At 45.6% G+C, this 16,837-nt stretch overlaps 1 protein-coding gene across 2 annotated transcripts in view; it reads left to right on the forward strand.

Annotated features, from left to right (window-relative positions):
- The window catches only part of AKAP12 (A-kinase anchoring protein 12), a 109,451-nt gene extending 99,871 nt beyond the window's left edge, over window positions 1-9,580 (forward strand). For both annotated transcript variants that reach the window (XM_027972558.2, XM_027972560.2), the window contains 2 exons: window positions 1,114-6,046; window positions 6,812-9,580. In XM_027972558.2, the coding sequence (XP_027828359.1) occupies window positions 1,114-6,038 (4,925 nt within the window). In that variant the 3' untranslated portion in view covers window positions 6,039-6,046; window positions 6,812-9,580. The remainder of the gene's footprint in view (window positions 1-1,113; window positions 6,047-6,811) is intronic.
- The last annotated feature ends 7,257 nt before the right edge of the window (window positions 9,581-16,837 follow it).

The following is a 16,837-nucleotide window of genomic DNA, read 5'->3' on the forward strand; positions in this document are numbered from 1 at the left end:
AGAATAAGCACCCCTATACACGTGACCAAAGTCACCATTCACTGATTTTTATCTCATGCTCTTTCTTCCTCTCTCTCCTCTTCTCCCTACCCCATTCTCTCTCCTTAGTCTATTTGAAAGTTATTTGTAGACATCCATTTGTATTTATGTTTGATTTTTGTCTTTTGCGACATTGATACTTCAGTCCAGGCTAGTTATTTTATAGAATGTTCTTCATTGTGGGCTGTTGTCTGACTATTTTCACATGATTTTGTTCTGTTAAACATTTTTGTCAGGACTACTATGTAGGTGACTTACTGGCCTTCTCAGTGCCTCATATCAGGAAGCATGACAACAGTTTTATCCTGTTATTGGGGATGTTAATTCTGGTGGCTTGGTTATGGCAGTGCCTGGAAGATTTCTCCATTGTAAAGGGAGTTGTTCCTTTTGAAATGAAGTCACCTGTGTGTTGATACTCTAAAACTGTAGGTGTGCTGACAACGTTTCACCCAAAAGTTTTCGCATCTTTTGATCCTTGACTGAATGAGTTATTAGAAAAGGGTTAGTAAATGTGATTTTTTCCCCTAAGTCTGTTGACAAACAGCCAACTGGGCATTCTCAAATAAGGCAACCGCTTAAGCTATAGCCAATCAGATAGTTTCCTTGCTTTGGTTTCAAACTTCATCTGTAAAAATGTTCCCCCTATTGTCTTTTTTAAAAACATTTTTTAGTTATTTATTTGGTGTGCCTGATCTTAGTTGCAGCATGCAAGGTCTTCTTTGGGTCATGCACCATCTTTTGTTGCAGCTCAGGATCCTCAGTGATGCTGTGGCCTCTTACCCATAACTAATTTTTTTTTTTTTTTTTTTGCTAGTTGAATTTGTTAACTTTCCCTCTAAAAGGAACAGAAAGAGCAGAGTAGTACCTTTGAACCTGAATTTTAAAAGATCATTTGAAAGCTGCCTAATCTGTTGAAATTTACAGATGCTGGTAAGACCCTTACCTGATCTTGATCTTGGAATTGCTGGACTGTTAAAGTATTCACTGGTCATGGTTTTTAAATATTTAATATTTTGAATTATAATCATGTCTATCTTTTTCTTCCCCACCACCCCCTCTTTCTGTTGTTAATAGTTGGACAAAGAGAATCTGAAGATGTGAGTGAAAGGGACTCAGACAAAGAGATGGCTGCTAACTCAGCGGTGGTTCAGGACATCACGAAGGAGGGAAAGGAGGAAATGCCTGAGATGATGGAACCGATCCCTGCCTCGGAAAGCAGCGTGGATGAGCTGATGCAACCCTCTGAGCCCCAGGCTAATGACGTGGGATTTAAGAAGGTGTTCAAGTTTGTCGGCTTCAAATTCACGGTGAAAAAGGATAAGACCGAGAAGTCTGACAGCGTGCAGCTCCTCACCGTCAAGAAGGATGAAAGTGAAGGGGCAGGCGAGTCCGACGGGGCCGGTGACCACCCGGAGCCCAGCCGGGAGCCGGGGGATGCAACACCTAAAGATGGTGAACTGAAACAGTCCACCGAGAAACCCGAAGAGGCACCCCGACGTGAGCAGAGCTGCACAGAAATCTCCCTTCAGACCGAGTCTGGTCAAGCAGCTGAGGAAGGCAAAGATGAAGGAGAAGAGAAACAAGAGAAAGAACCCGCCAGACCTGCAGACTCCCCGACTAGTCCCATAGCCAGCGAAACCGCCTCGCCCTTCAGAAAATTCTTCACTCAAGGCTGGGCCGGCTGGCGCAAAAAGACCAGCTTCAGGAAGCCCCGGGAGGAGGAGCTGGAGGCTTCCGAGAAGAAAAAGGAACAGGAGCCAGAAAAAGCCGAAGAAAATGAGAAGATGGAAGAGCCCTGCGAGCAGCCACCTGCCCAGGAGGCTCCCAAGAGTACCCAGGATGCCAGGCTGTCGGCCGAGTATGAAAAAGTGGAGCTGCCCCCTGAAGACCAAGTGCAGGCACCTCCTGAAGAGAAACCAGCCCCATTAGCAACTGAAGTGTTTGATGAAAAAGTCGAGATTGTCGCCGAAGTCCACGTTAGCACTGTAGAGAAGGACCAGGAAGAGCCGAAAACCGAAGCAGAAGAAACAGTGGAGCTCTCGCCGCCCGAAAAGTCGACCGAGACGAGCGCCGACCTTCCGGAAGCTGAGTCGGCCGAGATGCTGAAGACCGAGGAAGATGCGGGCGCCCTGAGCGGGGACCACTCCCAGGCAACCGAGCTCAGCGGGGAGGCAAAATCGCCGTCCACGCCCCCCGAGGGCACCGTGAGGGAGGCCGAAATGCTGTCCTCGCAGGAGAGAATTAAGGTGCAGGGAAGCCCTTTGAAGAAACTGTTCACGAGCACCGGCTTGAAAAAGCTCTCTGGAAAGAAACAGAAAGGGAAACGAGGCGGCGACGAGGAGTCCGGGGAGCAGCCCCCAGCCTCCGTGGATTCTCCCGACAGTCCAGACGAACCGAAGGGCGGCGAGAGCTCAGCCTCGTCTCCAGAAGAGCCCGAGGAGATCACCTGTCTGGAGAAAGAGGTGGCCGAGGCCCCGGGCCAAGAGGGGGAGGTGGAAGAAGGGACCACTTCCGACGGGGAGAAGAAGAGGGAAGGTGGTGTCACCCCCTGGGCGTCTTTCAAAAAGATGGTGACGCCCAAGAAACGCGTGCGAAGGCTCTCTGAAAGCGATAAGGAGGACGAGGCAGACAAAGTCAAAAGCGCCACCCTGTCCTCCACGGAGAGCGCGGCCTCTGAAGTGCAGGAAGAGGCCAAAGGGAACGGAGAGGAGCCTAAGCCCGAGGAGCCCAAACGCAAGGTCGACACCTCCGTGTCCTGGGAAGCCCTGATTTGCGTGGGGTCATCCAAGAAGAGAGCCAGAAAAGCATCCTCCTCCGATGATGAAGCAGGGCCGAAACCTCTCGGAGGGGACAGCCAGAGAGCAGAGGAAGCTGGGAAGGACAAGGAGCCGGGCCCGGAGGCGGCCGCTGCCGGTTCCCAGGACCACGAGCAACCGCCGGGAAGCTCCTCACCCGAGCCGGCCGGCAGCCCGTCCGAAGGGGAGGGCGTCTCCACCTGGGAGACCTTTAAAAGACTGGTCACCTCGAGAAAAAAATCGAAGTCAAAACTGGAAGAGAGAAGTGAAGACTCTGTAGCTGGGTCTGGCGCAGAACATGCAGCCTCAGAGGCTGAGCCTGGGAAAGAAGAGTCCTGGGTTTCCATCCGGAAGTTTATTCCCGGGCGAAGGAAGAAAAGGCCAGATGGGAAGCAGGAGCCAGCCGCTGTCGAAGAGGCGGGGCCAGCGGAGGCCAACGAGGACGATGCGGACATCCCAGCCGTGGTCCCTCTGTCTGAATACGAAGCGGTGGAAAGAGAGAAAACCGAAGCCCAGCAAGCCCCCAAGAGCCAGGAGGGGCCCGAGCAGAAGCAGGTGGATGTCGACGTGTCAGAGGAGCTCAGTAAGAGCCTGGTTCACACCGTGTCGGTGGCTGTCGTGGACGGGACAAGGGCCATTACCAACATCGAAGAAAGGGCGCCCTCCTGGATCTCAGCTTCGGTGACAGAACCACTGGAACAAGCCGAAGGCGAAGCCACACCACCGAGCGAGGAGGTGCTTGAAAGAGAAGTCGTCGTCGCAGAGGAAACCCCCATCGTTACCAAAGCACTGCCAGAGGTCCGGGAGGCCGGTGATGACACGATGGCCAGCGAGGTGGAATTAACCTCGGAAGCTGTGACAGCTGCCGAAACCACAGAGGCCTCTGGTGCGGAAGAAACCGCTGACATGGTTTCCGCTGTCTCTCAGTTAACCGACTCTCCAGACACCACCGAGGAAGCGACACCAGTGCAAGAGGTGGAGGGCGGCGTGCCTGACGCAGAGGACCAGGCGAGAAGGACCCAAGAGGTGCTGCAGGCCGTTGCAGAAAAAGTTAGAGAAGAGTCACAGCTGCCAGATGACGCCATCCAGAAAGGACAAGCAAAAATACTGGAGAAAGTGGAAGAGGCTGAGGAGGGTTCTCAGGCCCTAGATCTGAAGGAAATGATGGATGTAGCATCCAAAGTGCTTGTCCAAGGTACTGAAACTGAGACTTTGACACAGGAGAAGGTGGTTGGAGAGGCCACCATGGAAAGCTTGGGAGAAGTTCCTCCAGGCACAGACAGTGCAGAGGCCGGGGAGCTGGCGAGCACTTGTCTGGCTGAAACCGGGACTAGGGTAGAAGCAGAGACTGCCCCAGAGCAGGCTGTTGCTCCTGACTCAGCTGAAACCCTCACGGACAGTGAGACCAATGGAAGCACCCCAGTAGCAGATCTTGATGCTTCAAATCTAAGCCAGCCAGACAAGATCATGGATGTCCGTGAAGATGGTGAGGTTCCAGCTAGCACTCAGTCCCAGGTCCCCGAAGGCGAGGTGCCTCCTGCACTGAAAGAGCTGCCTGCAGCATCTTCCGATTTTCAGTCGCAGGAGGAAAGGTCTTCAAAGATGACAGAGGGTCTAGAACACACGGATGAAGAGGAGGGAACAGTGGAGACTGTAGCCATCCTTTCAAAGACTGAGGTCATTCAAGAGACTGGCCAGTGCTCTGATGAGGAAGCCAAAGAAGAACCATCCATGGAAGGACTTGCCGTGTCTGCCGACACAGAAATAACTGAGAAAAAGATAACTGAAGTTGTCCTTGAGGAGGACGTTACTAAGAAAGTTGAATTTCAAGAGAATGAAAATATAGAACTCCAGAGTCCTGCTAAGTTTCTTCCAACCCCAGAAGAGAGAGAGATGGTAGTTGAAGGGAAAAGGGAGACTGTGGAAGTGGAGGCAACTGAAGGGAATGAAGAGAAACTTGAGCACGAACCAGCTGTGGCCGTATGTGAAGAGCTCAGTAAGCAACTGGTTCAGACAGTGAACGTCACCATCATCGACGGGGAAAAGGAAGTCGTCAGTTTTGAAGGAAGTTCTCCCCTGCTGGCTTCCGAGGAAGAGGCATGCACGGGAATCTCAGTTCAAAGCTCTGAGGCAGCATTAACTCTGATAGCTGCAGCCGTGGAGGAGAAGGTCTTAGGAGAAGCTATCAAGATTGTAGAAACAACCGAGGCTTTGAAATCTGCAGAAGCTCAACTAGTACTGGAAGAAGAGTCCTCAGAAAAAGATGAAGAGTTTCCTGCCCAGCCTGGGGAAGAAGATGTGGCATCCACAGGGACTGAGTCTCAAGCAGAATCAATACCGACGATAGTATCTATTACGCCTGGAAAAGGCGTCAGCGCTGACCTGGAAGGAGACGAAACCGTGTCACAGAAACGGGAGTTGGGTGGAGATGGCAAGCAGGCTGGTGGTCAGGAAGGCAGAGAGAGCAACGCAGGAGAGGAAGACGGCAAGGTGGAAAGTGAGATTTTGAAACTTGAGAAGGAGAGCTGCAGACTTGTACAGAGCGTGATTCAGACAGCCGTTGACCGTTTGGGGAGTACAGAAGAAACGGCCACCGATGTCCAGACCCAGGCTCAACTGGCAGAAGTCGACAGCCAGGAAGCTGGGCAGAAAACGGAGAAAGAAGAAAGTGAACCTCAGGCCTGCCCGGTGGATGAAACACAAGCTGTAGAAGCCAAAGACGAGTCCCCACTAAGCACTGGGGAACACGCACATCTCCGCGTTTGCAAAGATGCGATTGAAGCTTCAAAGAAGGTGGCGGCCACTAGCATAGAAGGTTCCAGGGTAGAAGACCAGCGGCTTGAAGAGGTAGCTCTCCCATCCCAGAAAAAGAGAGAAATCCCTGAAACAGAGTCTGTGCTGCAAGATGACGGCAGTGCTGGGTTTGGAGAAAGAAAGAAGTCACCATTTGAATCCCGAGAAGATGAAAAAGGTGAGGCTGCCGGTGACCCTGGAAACCAAACCTCAACCCCAGAGGATGCTGAGCCCTCGGGAGGCTCGACCAAAGAGTCCCTGGATACAAATGGACCCAAACTAAAAGAGAAGGGAGACAGCCAGGAGGAAAAAGTGCAGAGCGAGTCAGAAAAAGAGATGAAAATACAAACACAGGAGGAGACACAGAACCAAGAGAGAGATCTGGCGAAACCCGAGCCCACGGAATCCTAAAACATCACGTAAGTAACTTTTTTTTTTTTTTCTAATTTCCCCTTTCACCCCTCCACCCTCCCTTCAGATGGCAGATTTGTTATGAGTTCAGATAATAAGGATTTTACGGCGAACCTACATCTGGGGAAATAACCATCAACCAGACTAGGAGACCCAGGTTAGTTTCCTTTTTCTCATTGACATGCTCTTCAGTCTTACTGATGTCCTAAGAGTAGTGACTTCGTTTTACCCCCAATATGACTGCTTTCTAAGAAAATAAAGAGGCCTGTGTGTGTGCACACAAGTGTGTGTTTATGTGTTTGGCCCGAGGACATAAGAAATATGTTGTGCTCACTCAGCACCATACCAACTTGTTGCATTTTTTAAAAAATAACTAGAAGTCCAAAGTAGGTTTATACGCTGCTGCTTGAAATGTAATTTATAGCTCTCTGGGAAAAATATTGATTTCTTCCAGCATAGTGACAAGCACTTTAAAAACATTTCCAGTGCATATGAGAGCCTAACTACTGCTGTTTGGGTATGGGTTGGCCAAAAAGTTCGTTTGGGTTTTTCTGGAACATCTTAAGGAAAAACCCGAACAAACTCTTTGGCCCACTCAATAGCAAAGGGCATTGTATCATGGACCCCCTCACCATGCTTCTTTCCTACGGAGTTCAGCCTGTGGTTTTCACCAGGGTTCCCATTGGCCGCATCTCACAACTCTTAGTGCTATTGCAGAAATGAGAGAGGAAAAGCAGATTTCATTTACTTTTGATTCTAACTTCCTTCCACAGTTACACTTGTGTACTTGCAAGACCAGAATGTGAAGACAAGTAGGGGAAGAAATGGAATGCTGCTGACGAGACCTTTGGAAACGGAAGAACAAACATGTCAACTGCTCATTTCCCGAGAACCCCTGACAATCCTGAGGCTTCATCGGGAGCTATAGCCAGATAACACTTCCTCTCGTCAAGACCACACTGACATTTTCCCTCAATACCATATAATGTTTCTGATTCAAGGTCCTCAGTTCTTAGCCTGGAACTGGAGTTGGCAATTCTTGGTTCTGTTTCTCAAACTGGAGTATCATTCTTTATGTATTTATATGTATGATTCAAGTAACCCTCCTTCTGTATCTATTGTATAGTTTTCTTTTTTTCTTAACATCTAAGGAAATGTACAGCGTAGTGCAATTCCTTTTGTATCCCTTATTATATGACGGGGCATGCGGCCACGGTGAAGTCTCGGGAAGCTTTCTGCTGCCTCAGTTACAGCCTTTGAAAACAGCTCTCTAGAAATAACATTCCTGATCAGGAGCTCCACTTCTTTTAAAATTCACTAAGGATTAGGTTCCATGTTCAGTATCACTCTGAAATAGGTCACTTTCCTATTATGCATAGTACGCTAAAAATAAAAGGTGGTTTTTTTTTTTTTTTCGGGGGTTTTGGGGGAGACATACAGAATGTCCTATTGTTACTGGGAAATTTTTCTTCCTATCCCCTGGGTGGAGGTTGGAAGGAAGTTTTTTTCAGGAGCAGATTAAGTTGGAGTCTTTTCTCCTAATTGTTACGGTTGTTTGGATGGATGTGTGTGCTTTCATTTTGAGGCAAAGTAGTGAAATGTTTTCACGTTAGCAAGAAAAGAATTGACTGCTTTTGAGTCGACCTTACATGCTGGACCCCCATTCACACACAGCACGAAATAAGTCAGAGTCTTTACAAATGGTATTTTGATAGATGCTGGATTGTTATCTGTGCCATATTTGTGCCCACTCTTTTAAGAACAATGTAGCATTATGTTCGTTTGGATAAATTGTGATTTGACAACTGATTTCAATAAAACATTTGCTTCACTTAGATTTGCTGGATTTCTTAGATAATAGGAAGCCTGAGTCCTATTCTGCATCCGAAAAGCAGAGAAGCTAGAACTTTCTAATGTTACTACACAGGGTCAGTGCTTTACATCGGTTTAAGTTTCAGATTAGGAGAAGTCAGGTCAAGGGCAGAGAGGCCTCCACTGAAATAAACCAGGAGCTTTTCAGATTGAAGGTATTGAAACAATGCTACCATCTGGTGGTGCTTCCTGAAAAAGTTAGTTTTCTTTGTTAATACGTGTTAATGACAAATGTCTCTAGAAAGACATTTTAAGGCTTAGCAGTAAGAATGCCTTGCCTAATAGGAATCTTGGAAAAAATTCTTTAAGTGTCAAAATGATTTCTAGTTCATGCTAATATACAAAAGATTCTGTCAGACAATTGCTACACACACAGGACCATCCCCTATCTACTGGAGAGTTTCTACTTTTTCATGGGTAGAGAACCGGTCTGGTGTATACACTTCTTAAATTTTACGTAAACTCAGTACTCCAGTTTGAGAACTTAAATTTCAACTGCCGATTAAATTATTTTAAAGCATAACACTCAAGCAAAACTAGAATAGTCCTTTTTTTTTTTTTTTTTTTTTAGCCAAAAGACAGTTGGCTGTTAAAACTGGAAAGTAGTTTCTCATAAACCAACAAATCTGATTACCAAAAAAAAAAAAAAAAAAAAATTGGCCATATTAGAAATAACCCCTCATGCTAAGAGCATATGGCCTTGCAGTTGGAGAACATTTAATATCCTTTTAGGAGTTATTTGCACATTTAATAGCCACTTGTGCTTAATTACTAAACTTTAAAATCTCCAAATTGAAAAACACCCTCTGATCTGAAGATCTTTCTTTTGCCAGCTTGAGACTTAAAAAAAAAAAAAAAAAACCTAAACACTGGTGTCAATTTCTGAAGATAACTGAAATTTGGAGATGACAGCAGTTTTTAAGGAGTTCATTTGACTTCTAATTATTGACTGACTTCCTTTCTCTGGCAGGGAGAAGGTTTGTGCTGTTTTGAACAGATTAAAGATTTGTGTAGTTTATGATGATCATTTTTGGGGGTTTAAATTCCATCCTGCCACTCATCCTACTGGCATTTGGTCTTGGCCAGGTCATTCTAGCCATCACTGTTGGGTTTTCAGTGGCAGTTGCTTGGTGACTGTGGTCTTTTGATGTGCCCTGGGTTATTCCCGTTCAAGTTCTGTACCTGTGTCCGTTAAGCATCATTGTTTTATTAACAGGAGGAATGCTATTAACAGTAGCATGACATACAATTCTGTATTATAATTTTAAAGCTGCTGTTAAGTTGTGAAGTCCTTAAGCATCAAATGCAAACTGCAGAAGTTGGAGCAAGTGCCTAAACTTTGCTAATTTTTGCATTACTATGGAGCCATGTACAATAGACAGGAATGCAAGACTTGTACACTCTTGCCATTTCTTATACTTGAGGAATATAAAATGTTCCCCCTCAGGTTCTTTTGCTAATGGTACACCCGAGTTGCCTCTCTCTGCCACACAGATAACTTTGTTCCGATATTTTCCTTTGAGATATTGAAGGGCTGGAAATGTTAGCTTTCAGTGTAAGCTTCAAGCTTAGCAGTTTTCCTTTAATCTGAGACAATATTTGATTCTTACTTCTGTTTGGGGGGGGATGCAGATTTTTCATTTATCTAAATAAAATACAACCTAATTAAATACCATGGATTTTCTTTCTGTAATTTCACCTTAATTCAATTTTGATTGTTCTTTACTGTCCTGAGATTCATCACGCATTTCACTTTTACTTTTAACTATACTTAATCATCCCTTGCGACACTGTCCACAGAGCTTCCTGGGACTGTACGAGTGCACAGAAATCTCTTCAGTGATTCTTAAGCTTTTCGGGTTAGGGACTCCTTTGATTAGACGCTCATTAAGCCTCTGGCTGACCTCCAACCCCACAAATGAGCACAGTTTTATGCGGTTTTTGGATAGCCACACTCTGAAATCCCAACCGGCAACCAGAACCAGAGTTAGAAAACCCTTATCTGACAATACGAAAGGAAATGGGCACAGTGCAAGGATTCCCAGGAAGAGGTTGGCACCTGAATGTGACCAGTGTCACATGGAAGGAAGAAAAGGGAGTCGCTCAGTGGTGGGTGTCTGACTCTTTACGACCCCGTGGACTGTAGCCCACCAGTCTGCTCTGTCCATGGAATTCTCCAGGCAAGAATACCGGAGTGGGTTGCCATTTCCTCCTCCAAGGAATCTTCGATCGAACCCGGGTCTCCTGCACTGCAGGCAGATGCTTTACCCTCTGAGCCACCAGGAAGCCCCCTTGGCAATCCATATCCTATTGATGGTGTCACATGACTGCGCTTCTAATGTGATTCTAGGGACGAATCTGCTGGGCCGCCTGGCACAATTTTTGTACAAATGCAAGTTCCTCCTTACCACCAAGTTCCTTACCATCTCCACCCCTATGGTATATCGCTGGAATTAGGTAAATGACTTGGCCCTCCTTTTATAAATGAGAAAATTGAGATATAGATCACCAGTCCTTATGTGATCACACAGATTGTAGCTAAGGTGACCAGGACTTAGAGATGGCATTGTAGTGAAAATAATATATTCATGATTTTTTTTTAAGTGCTGTCACAGCTTAGAAATCACCCCCCCCCACACACACACACACACACTTTTTTGATGTTTAAATATTACAGGCATCTGTATAGTGCATGCCAAGTTGATTCAGTCAACTTGCAACCCCATGGACCGTAGCCCGCCAGGATGGGATTCTCCAGGCAAGAATACTGGAGTGGGTTGCCATGCCCTCTTCCTGAGGATCTTCCCAACTCAGGGACTGAACCTGAGTCTCCTGCACTGCAGGCGGATTCTTTACCTGCTGAGCTTTACCAAGGAAGCCCCCATCTGTACAGTATGCAATCTCGTGACTTTTTGCATATTTTCCTATTTCTTGTTGACATGAAAAATTTTAACACAAGAGAAGTATTACATCTAACCTTAAGAGAAACTTGCCTATAGATAGTATTCATATTTGGAAACCAGAGTTGGAATAATATTTCCTAAATGATGAAATTAGGACTCAATATGTTATTTTCCAACAACAGAATATGGTTTGCTAAGTCCTAGCACTAACTCACCCCTCTGCTTTTTCTTGTTTGTTCTACAACTCCCAAATAACCTGGTATAATTAACAAGCACAAGGAGAATACATTAGGCTAACTTAAAAACCACATTGTGTTTGATCCTAATTATGCTTGTTAGCCTCAGAAGCTCTCCTAATTCTGGGAAAAGCAGATGGGGTTGTCTTTAGGACTTGAAACCTGGACACAGAGTTCCTTGTAAAGGCTTTATGGAAAGGGTACGGCTGCATTGACCAGTGGACCATTTTAAAGAGTTGGATTTAAACTAAACTGTTACTTACTAGTTTTAACAGAGAAGAGATGCTCTCTTATGATTTCCAAGGCAGTGTTGGGCATCTACCCGACTCCCCTGTCGAGTTTTGGTTAGGGTCTTAGGGGTGTGGTTAATGGTTAGAGTGTTAATGATTTGGGACCAAAGATACTTGTGATCCTGCAAGGCCCAGGACAACCCTTCTTAAAAAAGGAGGTTTCTACCTAAAATGCCAGTGCTTCTAGAGAATTGCTACTCGAGAATTATAGACCAGAGGTTAGGAGGAGACTAGCTAACATGTTACTATAGTAACAGCTATCATCACCACCACCATCATCATCACCAGCTAGCAAGAGATAATTGTTGTTTAGTTACTAAGTTGGGGTCCGGCTTTTTGAACACATGGACTGCATCACATCAGGCTCCTCTGTCCGTGGGATTTCCCAGGCAAGAATACTGGAGTGGGTTGCTGTTAGGGGAGTATATTAAACTAATGACACTTTGGCTTGGAGAGGTATGGGGGAAATCAAGAGATGGTTAGGAAATGAATTTAACAGGACACAATACCTGATTAACTGTTGGAATAGCGTGGTGTGAAGAATGAAGTTTCTGGGGAATTCTCTGGTGGTCCAGTGGTTAGGACTTGGTGCTTTCACTGCGGTGCCTGAGGTTCAATCCCTGATTGGGGAACTAATATCCTGCAAGTTGTGCAGCGTGACTAAGAACAAAAACAAACCAATCAAACAAAACTCACACAAAAACAAAAATCCTTCAATCCCTTCCACAAATTAAATGACAAGCCTTGAAAAAAGAATGAAGTTTCTGCATTGCCAACCTGGATGTCAAGTCAGAAACCGACATGGGTACATGAGCTTCCCTGGTGGCTGAGATGGTAAAGAATCTGCCTACAATACAGGAGACTGGGTTCAATCCCTGGGTCCAGAAGATTCCCTGGAGAAGGAAATGGCAACCCACTCCAGTATTCTTGCCTGGAAGAGCCCATGGATAGAGGAGCCTGGTGAGCTACAATCCATGAGGTCTCAAAGAGTCAGACTCGATTGAGCCACTAACACACACTGAAAAGGGTAGAGGTGGGCAATGATATTTGCTTGGAAAGTGTTCAATTTGAGAGTCCTATGAGATTCCCAAGGGAAAATGCAGGATCAGTAGCTGGATATATGGGTTTTAGAAAAAGACAGACATCAACAGCTCTTCTGTCCTCTCTCTGCCCTGGAAGGAACAGAAGGGAGAAAATAACCCTACGACATTGCTTAGAAATCTCATGCACAGACTGGTGGCAAAGAAAGATGAGGCTTACCCTGTCTCAGCAGTTTCCTTGTTTCAGAATGTATGACTAGGTGCTTCGCAGGGTGCTTGATAAACTAGAGAGCAAAATGCACCATAGTACATTAACATCAGTAATTAAAAGTTTTAATAAAACCGCCCACCAGAAGCAACCTGATGACAGTTGTAATTTGATAGATTCAGAATAATGACGTTGCTGTTTCTGAAATGTTAATACCATAAACATCTTTTTCAGAAATGTTCTTTTCGTGCATCACCTGCATTTCTTATCTTTCCTCTCCCTGTTGCCTTCTCAGTTTCTGCGGTCTGCTAGCCCCTCTCCCTAGGGTGGAGGTGGGGGAGGGGCTCTGGCTGAAAGGGGCCAAGCCTGCAAGGCCTCTCCCAGGGCTCCCTAGACCTCGCGTCTTCCCGGTGCCCAGTTCTTTCTGGCTGGCTACCTCCGGACTTTTGTCTGTTTCTGGGCATCTTCATCTAAATGGAAAGATAAAAGGATTATTTTGTCTTTTGCTAATCAAAAAAAAAAAAAATCATAGAATAAATTTAAATGGCTAACAGCAAGGAAGGATTTCCTAAGCAGAGAGATGCTAGCAGAAAGGACCATGGACAGGGAGATCTGGACACTATAATGACCAGCCAGATCTTTGCCTCTCTTAGAGTAAGGAAGATTGTCTAGGTGGCCTCCTCAAAAACTAGATGGGGCATTTAATTACTTTGGCTGCCTTCTTTTCTGTGGTCAGAGATTAGAGGCATTCAGAACGAGAACAGAGAGGTTTAGAACAAATGTTGTGCAATTGCTAAGGTGCGTCCGACTCTGCAACCCCATGACTGTAGCGTGCCTAGAATAAATCCTGTGCTGTGCTTAGGCACCCAGTCGTGTCCAGCTCTTTGCGACCCCATGGGCTGCAGCACGCCAGTCTTCCCTGTCCTTCACTATCTCCTGGAGTTTGCTCAAGCTCAGGTCCACTGAATGCCATCCATCCAGCACATCCTCTGTCATCTCCTTCTCTTCCTGCGGGGTTCTCCAAATTTTGCTACTAGCATCATCACCATCATCCTCTTTTGGGAACCTGTTCAACATGCACATTCTTGGGCCCCACTCTGAACCGACTGAATCAAATACTCTTTGTTGTTGCTGTTGTTCAGCCGCTAAGTCATGTCCGACTCTGCGGCCCCATGGACTGCAGCCAGGCTCCTCTGTCCTCCACTATCTCCCTGAGTTTGCTCAAATCCACGTCCATTGAGTAGGTGATGCTATCTAACCATCTCATCCTCTGCTGCTCCCTTCTCCTTTTGCCCTTCAATCTTTCCCAGCATCAGTCTTTTCCCATGAGTTGGCTCTTCACTTCAGGTGGCCAAAGTATTGGAAAGCTTCAACATCAGATACTCTACAGTGTGTTTGATGAAGCCCTCCAGAAGATTCTGATGTGCTGAAGTTTTAGAACCACTGTGAAGAAGTGAAGTCGCTCAGTCGTATCCGACTTTTTGCGACCCCGTGGACTTAGCCCACCAGGCTCCTCCATCCATGGAATTTTCTAGGCAAGAGTACTGAAGCAATAACTTGTTCTGGACCAAAATGGAGGAATAAAGCAAAGATTGTCATAAAAAATGCAGTCAACCTGAAGAACAAGTTAAACTGCATGACAAGAAACTATACTCCCTGTTCTCATACTTGTATCTTAGAATTAATTCCTAGTGGATTAGTAAGAGAGGGCTTCTCCTCCCCCATCACAATTCCCAGCCAAATTTCAGGAGGTACCACATACATACCATCCTCTGCAACCATCCTTCTAAGTGCTTATATCTCTTTAAACACAGCAATTTGGTATTTTCCCTGAAATGTGTGACTGAGGTCTGACATTTTGAAATTGAACCGTTCATTTTGGATGTCTCAGCCCTTCCCTTTCTGGCAAGGTAAAGTTAACAAACAAGAATAGTGACTGGTTTTGTGACTTTAACAAGGCTTGAGGTCCACCCTAGACTCCATCCTTCTGTTATTATCCAAGCTACCTTGTTAATTTATTTCTCAGCTTAATTGAAGGATAATTGATAAATACATTTTAATGGAATGCATTAAGGCCATATTTCCTACGGTAAAATAAAATCCGACAGTTCCTACAAATCTATTTTTTAGCAACATCTGCTGAATGAATCATTTATTGTTTTCCCCAAGAAAGGAAAAGTAATAGACCCAGTGGTGTTAATAAGGGCTAGAGTGTGGGGGAATTGTCAGTTACTCAATCCTGTCTGACTCTTTGCAACCGTATGGACTGTAGCCCACCAGGGCTGTCCATGGGATTTCCCAGGCAAAAATACTAGAGTGGATTGCCATTCCCTGCTCCAGGGGATCTTCCCAACCCAGGGATGGAACCCATGTCTCCTGTGGCTCCTGCACTGCCAATGAATTCTTTACCGTCTTGAGCCACCACAGCAGCTCAAATTCATCCTGAAGCTTAGGTGTTCAGATTGTTCATATCTTCAACTGATAGGGCCAAAGCTTATTTCAGCTGGTTCCATCAGACTTCCCCGGTGGTCCAGTGGTTACAAATCTGCCTGCTAGGGCAGCAAAATCCTGCTCCAGGAGGATTTCACAAGCTGCGGGACAACTCAGGCTGTGTGTTGCCACTACTGAGCCTGCACACCCTAGAGCCTGTGCTCTGAAACAGGAGAAGCCACTGCAATGAGAAGCCTGTGTACTGCAGCTGGACAGGCGCCTCCCCCGGCCAGAATTAGAGAAGGCCTGCCGGCAGCAGTGAAGACCTGGTACAGCCAAAAATTAGATATATTTTTAAAAATTAAAAAAAAAAAAATTGGTACCATCCAAAACTCAGAATAAATTGTTAGTTTATAACCTCTTGGGATTAAATGGGAACAGAGCATCCCAGGGTAGGGTTGGCTTCTTTATCTGTACTTGGCTTTTGGTTTAGGGAGGGAAATGGCATTGTCCAGGTCTGCCACAAGGAAGAGGTGGCTGCAAGCTGCTAAGAGCGCCTGAACTCCAGCAGGGGAACAGAGCGCCTGCCTTTTTCTCTTCATCAGGATGCAGGCGTTCACCACTTTCTTCACCTATCAGATCCTTAGTGATTCCCATGACTTCCGGGTCTTCAAGACCCCCTTGTCTGCCAGAAGGGCTGGAAGGCACAGTGTGATTTTCCCTTTCAGATAGTCACTGAAGCCAACTTGGCACTAAGACTCATTTAAATTCTGAGATGTAACTATATAGCCCTTTTCCAAGGGCTTCCCTGGTGGCTCAGATGGTAAAGAATCTGCTTCCTATTCAGAAGACCCAGGTTCCATCCTTGGGTTAGGAAGATCCCCTGGAGAAGGGAATGGCAATGCACTCCAGTATTCTTGCCTGGAGAATTCCATGGACAGAGGAGCCTCTCCTGTCCTCCATAGCCCTGCAATTCCATGGGCTATAGTCCATGGAGTTGCAAAGAGTCGGACACAAGTGACTAACACATACACACACAGCCTTATTGAAGGTTTCACTTTCTGTGGTCAACCTTCATCCTAATAAATGGAAAATTCTGGAAATAAACAATTTATATGTTTTAAATTGCAGCCATTCTTTGTGGTGTGATGAATTCCTGCACAGCCCACTCCGTCCCTCCCAGGTGTCAATCATCCCTTTGTCCAGCATATTCTGCCATTAGTCACTTAGTAGCCATCTGGGTTATCAGATTGACTGTCAGAGTACAGCAGTGCTTGTGCTCAAGTAACCCTTATTTTACTAAAAATGGTCCCAAAGCACAAGAGCAGTGATGCTAGTAATTTAGCTATTTTCTTATGGTTTAATTTATAAATTAAACTTAAGTATGGATGTATAGGAAAAAACATAACTTCTATGGAGTTTGGTATTATCCATTCAGATTCTCGGAATGTATCCACTGAGGTAAGTGGGGAGGGACTACTGTAGGTTTTTTTAAAAATATGGAATCAGTGGATATTAGTATTTAATAATCTAGGTTGATATAGCCTGTATTCATGTCATCTTTGGGCAAACACTTTGACCTCTTTTTTCCTCCTTTAAAAAAAAAAAGTTGAATAAGTCAATATCCAGACTAACTTGTGGTCAAACTTGGACTCTTCATAGGTTCTTCTTATATTGTTTACCTGTTTGATTCTCACAATTTTATGATCCAGTGCTGTTACTGTCTTCATTTTACAAATAGAAAAGGTGTCCCCCAGGTTAGGGGAATTGGCCCAGAGTTCAGCAGGCACAAAAAGAGATACAGCAAGAAAGTGACTTGG

This window comes from Ovis aries, chromosome 8 (assembly GCF_016772045.2).
Source record: "Ovis aries strain OAR_USU_Benz2616 breed Rambouillet chromosome 8, ARS-UI_Ramb_v3.0, whole genome shotgun sequence".
In the NCBI taxonomy this organism is placed as follows: domain Eukaryota; kingdom Metazoa; phylum Chordata; class Mammalia; order Artiodactyla; family Bovidae; genus Ovis; species Ovis aries.